Here is a 9,539-nt window from a genome sequence, read left to right as displayed (position 1 = left end):
AAAAAAAAACACACACACAAATTGAAGGCACAAATAGATGATGGTTCAATAATGGCAAGCACAATCAAGTAGACAAATGTCCAGCGTACCATCACCAATATGAAGTTGGACACGAGGATCCTCAAATCCAACAGATAAATCTGGAAAGAACTTCTCAGACACCTAGAATAGAAGACAAACAGTTAGGTCAAGAGAGATGTTAAAATAAAAAATTAGTCATGAACATGAACAAAATATCCATCTATCTAATGTTTCAGTACATACTCACATCTATCACCATCTTATCTATCTCACAAATGTCAATGTGTTCTACAGAGCTATGGCGAGAGATTTCCCTCAAAACCCCACCATCACCACCACCTACAACCAGAACCTGCATTAAGCAGTTCCAGAAACACTTAGAAAGTAAAATGTACTTCCCTCTTCCTCTTCAATAAAAGATAATTCATCACGACGTACATGAGAAAGAGCTACCAACTCTGGTTAAAATCAGCTCCAAAAACTTTACAAGTCATGAATTCTTTACCTCTGTTTTGACAAACAGAAGACATAGAAACATGAAGTCACTAAAGGACCATATCATACATTCAGATGCATGGTAAATTACTAAATTACTTCCAGAAATGTCTAGATGACTGTGGCGTCCCTTCTTTAGATGACCCCTAGACGAGGTTGGATGTCATCGTTTTCATAAAAAAAAAAAAAAAAAACCCGATAAAATTTGGTCCTACAAGCATTTGTTGAAATTGCATTTTGTGAATCTACTCGGAAAATCAAATGTTAAGACTGGTTTTAGTAAGGTTAAAGGAAATATGGACCATGAGTCAAGGGTGATTTGGCCACCTATTCCAGATAATTTGAGCACCTCTGAGCTGCAAATAAAAGAGCCCAAGGTTATAACCCTAGAGATTCCTCTATAGGGCTGCCCACCTAAAGAAACCATTTGCATAAAGAAAAGCTGATTGAGATGCTTGACACATGTGAGTTGAGATAAGGCTAAATTTCCACACCCCATGCAGCCAGCCAAAGTCAACACCTGATAAGGCTGGGCATGCCTAAATGTAAATTAATATGTACGTATACCTTTTTTAGCCAATACTTCAGCTCACATGGTAGAAACTAAAATTGATTCTTGATTTGATGAAACTATTGGCCCTATAGAGTAGTACCCAAAGAGGAGGGATTTTTATTTGTAATGAATTACAACTTACAAAAGGTAAAACATGACATAACCAAGGACAGATGCCTCATACAGAAAACAAAAAAGGTGCACTACATCCAAACTCAAGATATCCAAATTAGGTGGCATCAAAATCCTTCGGTTAAGTTTAATTCTTCCACGAACTAAAAGTTCGATTATTTGAAATTTCTCTTTTTCAGACAGCTATTCGTTTGTCTAATTATTTAATGGACTAAAAGTCAAATCTTATTGCATTCTAAAGTAGCCATAATAATCAGAAGTTACTGAACTGAAACTGGACATTTAAAAAGAAACTCTGATCCTACATAGCAAGATTAGAATTTACAGTTTCATCAAGTATTTTGAACAGGGTGCCACTCAAACTGCAACTATAGAAACAGAAAGTACACAGAAAAAATTGAAGAGTGTCCCACTCATATTACGATGCGACTAAAGCAGTTAATAATTAGCAAAAATCCATAAGCATGTCCAAAATGATAGTTCTTCCAAATGATGAAGTTAGTTAAAATATCCTTTAGGAAAAACGTAGCTAAGCAATGCACTGGTAGAAATTCTTTTTGACCAGGCAAATATGATATAGGACACAACAGTAAACCCATAATACCCACTATAGAGATAGTAGCATCAACAAGGAACATGGACCCATGCTACAAAAGATTAGAAAATTACAGTTTTGGGAGATGGAATCGAACAAAGGGGAAGGTGAGCTATCATCTCTTGGTAGGCACATTCATCTTTCTCAGTCAACTGAACAATACCGTCAAGCACGAGTACTTTTCCATATGTTGAGGACTACACAAAAAATACATATCACCATTAGCAAATATAATAAGAAAGAAGCTGTAAGATGATGATAATGCGAAATTTAAATCATCTCTCTATGTATAGTCAAATATTTCAAAATGAAAATATAAACCTGAAAAACCAGTATCTCTTGGAACTCTGATTTGCCCTTGTATAATATGTTCTCTACTTTAAGAGAATGTGCCTCCCCTACAAAATGGATTCAAAAGCATGCAACATGAAAATAGATGATAAGTATTGTTTCATTGATTTAAATAAGTTAAAGGGAGAGAGGGGGGGGGGGAAATTATTTGCATCTTGAAAGTAAAAGTGTAAGTTGTGCCAGTTTTTGAGATAGGTATGATGGTGCGGATATTTAACATTTGGGCCATATAAGCATCGAATAAATAAATTGCAAGACAAAAAAATGTATAATTAACCATCAGTGTGATCCCAAACATAACAACTTGTAGACCCTTTGGAGCGCTGTACAAAGAAGCCAACCATTCCGAAGCATTCTTAGATTGTTTTTCTAGCCATTGATCTCCCATTACAAAGCATCACCAAACAGGCATTTAGAACCAAAGGTGCTTCTGGTACTCTCAATCATCCATCATAAGAATTTTTTTCATGATTTCTCTAATCTTTTCTTTTCTTTTTATAGTTATTAAGAATATACTTTGCAAATACAGAACTCAGGATCAGGAAATGTGCTGCACATGATTTAAATGGTGAATATCGTGCAAGCAAAGAAGAAATATAATAACAACAACAATAATAGTAATAATAATAATGTGTTTAATGAGCATTTTTTGCTTGCTATATGCCACTATTACCTAAAATCTAAGGACGTGTTTGGTTGTCTAAATCAAATGGTGCATGTATCGAATATAGATGTCAATCTCTTGAGAGACGTTCTCTTGAACAATCTTCGTAATTGAAAAACTGTTTGGTTACTTTGAGTCTGTGTAATGATTCTTCCTGAAAAATTGTTTGGTTAACATGATTCTATGTAGTGATTCTTCCTAAAAGTCTATTTTATTACCATAATTATATGTAGTAATTCTTCCTGTAAACTGTTTTATTTACAATGAAACTGAGAACAAAGCATTAAACAAGCAAAACAATTGTGATAATAAAAGTAGATTAGAAAATCTTGTATTCAATTACCTACTAGTTTCTTACTCTGTTCCAACAAGAGAAATTGTATAAATTAAATAAATTGACACTTCATTAAACCCCAACTCAAGGACACAGTGATAGAATTCAAGATTTAAAAAACAAAAGTCACTCATCAGAAAAGAGTCCAGTTTCGATTGACTAAGAGTCAAGTCATCCTAGCCAATTGAACTGAGAAGGACAAGAATTTCAATGGGTTATATATATGGTCTGTACTTTGCCCTTCTTAGTTGTTGCCTTTCCCTTCTCTCAGCTAGAGCAATACTTTCTCATTATAGTCCTCAGAACCAATTTTATGGAAACAAAAGATCAATTATCCCTTATTTAACGACTTCTGGGGTTGTGGAATAGAAAACCTTCACCATATAAATGGTTCCACTCCAGTGATCCCTTCTGGGGATAAGAATGATAATTGGACATATGAGGTTCAAAGCATCGGCTACACCAAGAAAACCGTATCAGTTCATGAAAAAAGAGATAAGCATATATTGATTTTCATGGGCAATACTGATGAGTGAGAAATCTAGAGTCTCCAAAGTATCAAGTCGGCAAAAAAAAAGGTAGCAAATCAGATTTGGAGAATTTCGAACAAGGAAAAGAGAGATGGATGATGGATGAGTGATTAAAAAAAAAAAAAAAAAGGGGGAAAATGGGATTTTGAAGTGGAAATAGGGAATCCCCCCTCCCTCACCTGTCACTCGATTGCCGTTGCTACAACAGTTAGGTGAATATGGTAGCCCTAAGCTTAAAAAAAAAAACAACCGAAACCACATCTATCTTCCATAACAGGCAGCAAACAGTTCAAATATGCCCAACAAACCTCCAATCTGAGTTTAAATGCAAAACCCTGGAACTATTTATGTTCAGCACAGAGAGCGACAAAGCGAGAGAGAGAGAGAGAGAGAGAGAGCGAAAAGGAGAAATATTTGTTCGAAAGCATTCATTCGCCGGCGGTCAGTAGTCTCCTTCATCGGTGGGAGAGTAGTGAACCAAAAAATATCGCGACTGAATACCTTTGTCTGAACGTGTTCCCGACTTCTGTAATTATTTCTTCGATTATTCCTTTTATATTATGTTGTGAAAACATCTCTCAAATCTGAGTTTTGGTGTTAAGGTAAACTCAGATACGATGACGTACTTTGTAATATGGAGATTCGTGGAAGCATGTGCTTCCGTTCTGAAAGTCATTCTAGTGGAACCAAACAACTTTAAAAAATAAGAATTGCAATTCTAAAATTGACTTTTAATAGATTTACCCAACCAAACACGCCCTAAGGGAATCACCACAGACTAATTGTACAGAGTTCGATGAAGGTAATGCATACCAGGCCACATAGGATTGTTGTAATAAAGCAGGTCGGCAGTCCCATCTGCAATGATAATAGATGGCAAAAGGAAGAAAATGTTAGGAACAACACCTATATAGACAAAACAAGGTGCAATAAGAAGGTACTAAGAACTAAACAAGAAACATCAAGGTGCAATAAGAAGGTACTAAGAACTAAACAAGAAACATCATTGATCATGACCAGAACAAGATCGAGGTTCTGAGAACCACCCGGAAACAACTGTGGAGTGGCATTTTGCTTCAAGTTTGGTTGCCGAAGACCTTGCTTTAGTGCAACAGGAAGGGATATTCCTCCATAGACCATTTTCTTCAGTCGCCTTCCCATCCATAACCATCTGGCATACCAAATCTTTTCCGGGGTCTCCCTCCATAGATAATTCTTTTCTTCAGCGTCTCCAGTGTCTAAACACCAAAAATTAAGAAAAAGAGAAGAAAAAATGAATTTATAAAGGAAAAAAGAAAGACAATTATCTGTCAACATTCTTCCTCCAATAGAAAATATAAATCAAGACAGAGTACACACTTCTTTATGTCTCAAAAAGAAAATAGATGAAAACCTGGATTGAAGCTAATTTACTCCAGCCTCTTTCTTCTTTTAAGCTCTTAAATCCTAGCATTACTAAGTACAAGAATTCCTACCCAATTAAACGAAAATAAAGAATAAGAGATTACACAAAATTGTAAGGAACCCACTTTCCAAATTAGCTAAATCCTCCACGTCCAATTAAGTCCAAACGAATACCCACAATATCCAAAGTTCTCATTAATCAAATGGAAAAAAAAAAAAAGCAAAAAAGGAGATTAGCAATACGAAACCTCAGCAAAGCATTCAGAATGTCGATAAACACTTCTCTAATCACAGTTCCTCCATAAGATAAAATAGCACCAAAAGAAACGCCCCTGTGAGACCTCTAAACTATGATTTTATAGTGATCAGAGGAAAACAACTTAACAGCCTTAACAACTCCATCGATCTTCAGCTTACAAGGAAGAGAATCAAAGAAAGAGAGGACGCATTTCATATTTAGTTCGATAGTTACAAAGCAACCTAGGGTTCAAGGACCCAAGTTGAAAACTTGGAGAATTCTTCTTCAAGTGAATGCATTTCGCTTGGCAAGTGAATAGAGAGGGATATGAAGAGAAGAAAGAGAACCTTGCTTCTGTTACCTGATTTTAATGGAGGTGATTGTTTTCTTCCGAATGTTTGAGACAACCAGTAAGCAAATGCCGCCAAGCCTCTTTTATGTGAGAGCGCCTTTCTTTCTCTCCTTCAACCTCTGTTTCCCGTTCAGGCGGAAATGCTGAGGCGGGTGATGGCTATTTACAGTGTCATAATTCATAGTTTCATACATATTCTTCTTCAGCGAAATGACTAATATGTCCCCTAATAACTTTTTTTTTTTTTTCCTCCACTAAATTGGGATTAGCCTAAATTCAAGACAAGCTCCAAGAATGTCGCTTGAGATAGTATGAACATGTTCAAAGGAGGCCTTGGGAGGCTCCTAGAGAGCAAAAATCCATATTACTAATTGCATTTAAGTGGAATGACTCGCAGGTGTTGCATTGTCTTGTTTCTTTTCTTTATCTTTTTCACATTTTTTTCTCTTTATTCTTTTATCTTTTTATTTGACGGATCCATGAAGCCGACCCCTTCCAATTGGGAGAAGCTTGAGTTGATGTTTTCTCTTTTAAAAACCATTGGGCAAGAGATCCTTGCAAATCTAGCGTTCTCACGCCCAGATACAGTTGAGTGTGAAAATACCCAATGCACTGGGCATCTAAGTCTTTTCACACCTAATTATGTCTAGGCATAGGAAACATCAGACTGGTAGGGTTTTTTCTCCATAACCATATTTTATAATTAAATGTATCAATTGGGATTGATTTTGAACTTAATTTTGGTTTCAATTTTTTGTTTGATTTTGGTTAGTAAAAATTTTGGAGACCCAATTACAATTAGGTTACATAAAAAATGTTTCACCTATGACATAGCCATCAACAAAGAATAAGACTAATCAAGATAGCTGGAGAAAACCATCTTCAACGTTGCCATCAGCAGAAACCTCCAGCCTCAAAAGAAGCTAAAATTCGTGCCCATACCTATAACCATCCCATATTATTTTCTTAGTTAACAAAAGATGACTTCTTGTCCAACTAAAAATTCAAGCATAAATCCACACTTCCCTTGGCTAATAAATCAGCCACCATACTCATCTCTATGAAGAAATGAGAAATATACCAAGAAATAGATTCGAGATAACTTTTATGATGAGCCCATAATGGTTGAAATTTTTAAGGAATTGATTGATGATGCATCATAGAAAGTATTCGTCGCCCAAGAGTTGCTTTCTATCCATAAATTACTAATATTGTTATTGGGAGAGGGATAGGTATACCGCCGATATCAAGTATGCTAGTGGATAGCACCAATAGGAACACATGATGGAGTATCATTCATGAAGGATATGAGGATCATTTCAAAAAAAGGGAAAAGAGAGATAGACACAATAAATGCTAATATACTTGATATCGACGGCATACCCAACATTTTCCCCTTGTTATTTTTAGCAAACTCAATGTTAATAAGAAACGTAGAGAATTTATTCACAAAATTTATTTGGAACCCACATAGTTTAAGAAACTTCCAAGAGGAACACCATAACAATCTCTGAAAATTCCGCTAACATTAGCATGATTAAGATTTACTAAGTTATTTATTTATTTATTTATTTGGGTTAACGAGGGTATCCAAACCTCCAGCTTGACTATTCCCTTGACTATTCCTTGGAGGTGATTTGCGTCAGCCCCACAACCACTGGACCGGTTATTCAAAGATTTAATTAAAATCCATTAAATCCAAGATGAGTGAGACCATTGGTTGAAGCTCTTGTAGCTCCTATTCTTTTCCTATTACTCTTGAAGCTCTTTAATTGAAGGAAACTTTCATAGCTTAAATATCATTTATTTTAGTCCAAATATTTTATGGGTACTTTGGGAAACCTCTAGAGTTTTATTTAATAAGAAAAACAAAATATTAAAAAAATAAAAAAGGGACATAACTCGCTTTATCCCATATCATGATATACAAATCACTCTATCTATCATAAAATCCAAATAAAAGACAACTAAAAGAGAAAAAATTAGATTCTAAAAATTGATAATCCCACTTTAACCTCATGAACGATGTGACTAGCTGATATCTCGAGGTGAATGAGATTGCCACCACATCCTTAGAATGTCCTTCTTCTATAAGATTTTGTCTTTGATATAACATCCCTCCGCACCCTCTAAAATCAAAGCAAACTTAGAGAGGAACATTGGATTAATCATAGATGAAGTGATGCCTTAACTACCACATAGACTAATGTGGTAATCGGGGCCATGGATTTAAGCATCAGTATTCCTTCGTCGATACTTATCAGTATCAAGGGTGATTGACATTGATATTGCATTGATACTTATCGATTGATACGGTTAGAAAGTCTTTTTTGTTTTTGTTTTTGTTTTTTTTGTTTTTTTTCCTGTTGTTTTGTTTTATTTTTTTAATTGAAATAATGATAACAGATACTGGCGTCGATACTGTGAAAAATGATCATGTTTGATCTAGGATCAGATCGATACAGATCACTTCAATCGATATATTCGGGTCAATAGGGTGCAAGTTTGGCCTTACCGGCCCAAGCCTACCTTGGCCGACCTTGAGCCTAAACAAGGCCTGGTCTAAGATTTCTGGCCCTGGGGTGGATTATGGCTAAAAATCTTTGTCTTGAGTCAGGGTTGGGCTAGGTCAGGGTTGAGGTCTCAGAATGACCGATTCTTTTCTTTTTGAAGTGGGAAGCGGGATGCTTTAAAATGGATTAAACCCAAGATTAGGACTAGGGATCTAGAGTCTAAGGTGAGGTGCGCACAAAAGAATGTAATGGCATGAGAGGCGTTCATCTTGTTGATATCAAGAATGGCCTTTGTTGTCCGCCTTGGCTTTCATCTTTGATAAGGGGGCTTATTTGCTTTAGATGTCCAGGCCAATATGGAGAATGAACCGAGGTAACATTCAGATAGAATCAATGTTTCTATTGGATTATCTACCCGATTCATTTGATCATCAATTACCCAAGTTTCAATTGAACCTAATTTTATATAATAATCAGTAGAAACCTTCTGTACTCAGTTGGACTCTCCTCTATTCTCTCCCAATCTCACACTTATACCATTTATTTCTTAGTACTTTTTTTCGCCCTTTTAGAATTTATTACTCAGTAGTTACATACTTCATTGACCAATCACATGTTAGATCTTTTATCACACCCACTCCATTTCAATGCTAATAAATTTTCAATAGATACTGTAGGTCCAATCAGGAACAGCCCAGAATTAGGGCTGGGTTAGGCCTGGGCCTAGCTAAGGCAACTAAGGTTAGATTGGGATTTTCAAAAGCCTAACACTATTACAGCCATAAATATTAATATCGGAAGTGACTGATACAATATCAATACTATATTTTATTACCTCATATCCAATAGCATTTCCTTCAACATCTTTGATACTCCACACCCACTCCCCTTTCTTATTGTTTTGGCTTTTTTTCATGTACCTAATTATCTGGTAAGCTGCGTTAACAGCATTATCTCGAGGGATTATTTTTTTTTATTATTTTTTTTTTAATTTGACCCAAACCTTAGTCTCGAAAGCCTTATCAATAACATGTAAGATAATATTGTATTCTATTCTTTCCTTATAAATACTTTGTATCCAAAGCTCGTCTTGCTCCTGCATTTTATCTAAATGAAATTTTTATTACCCCAAAGAAAAAGGCCAAAATCAAGTTTCACTTTTTCTGACTTTTGGTTTTTGGGCAGCAAAACTTTTCCTTATGCACTGAACTCAACTGTCTACTTTCTGATCCACCAGCACAGTGATGACAAATGTCACAACTTCCCTCAATTCCGTAGAGATATCAAAAACACGGTTCAAGTAAACTGAATTGATAGTAAAAACGATATCTATCAATTTTGATTTGATAGATGAAAA

At 35.5% G+C, this 9,539-nt stretch overlaps 1 protein-coding gene across 11 annotated transcripts in view; it reads right to left on the bottom strand.

Annotated features, from left to right (window-relative positions):
• The window catches only part of LOC122080744 (spermine synthase-like), a 12,946-nt gene extending 7,128 nt beyond the window's left edge, over positions 1-5,818 (bottom strand). For 8 of the 11 annotated variants that reach the window (XR_006140895.1, XR_006140896.1, XM_042647562.1 and 5 more), the window contains exons 1-7: positions 5,679-5,818; positions 4,693-4,913; positions 4,489-4,533; positions 2,118-2,194; positions 1,871-1,993; positions 269-373; positions 90-162 (exon numbers count right to left, since the gene is read on the bottom strand). Coding sequence is in view for 9 of the 11 variants with exons in the window: in XM_042647562.1 (XP_042503496.1) it covers positions 90-162; positions 269-373; positions 1,871-1,993; positions 2,118-2,194; positions 4,489-4,533; positions 4,693-4,882 (613 nt within the window). In the remaining 2 variants the exon portion in view is untranslated. The remainder of the gene's footprint in view (positions 1-89; positions 163-268; positions 374-1,870; positions 1,994-2,117; positions 2,195-4,488; positions 4,534-4,692; positions 4,914-5,678) is intronic. The other 3 variants (XM_042647566.1, XM_042647563.1, XM_042647567.1) reach the window with 3 other exon arrangements.
• Positions 5,819-9,539: the final 3,721 nt, after the last annotated feature.

This window comes from Macadamia integrifolia, chromosome 6 (genome assembly GCF_013358625.1).
Source record: "Macadamia integrifolia cultivar HAES 741 chromosome 6, SCU_Mint_v3, whole genome shotgun sequence".
Lineage (NCBI taxonomy): Eukaryota > Viridiplantae > Streptophyta > Magnoliopsida > Proteales > Proteaceae > Macadamia > Macadamia integrifolia.
The sequence above is the reverse complement of the archived record's forward strand: the minus strand, read 5'-3'. Positions and strand labels throughout refer to the sequence as shown.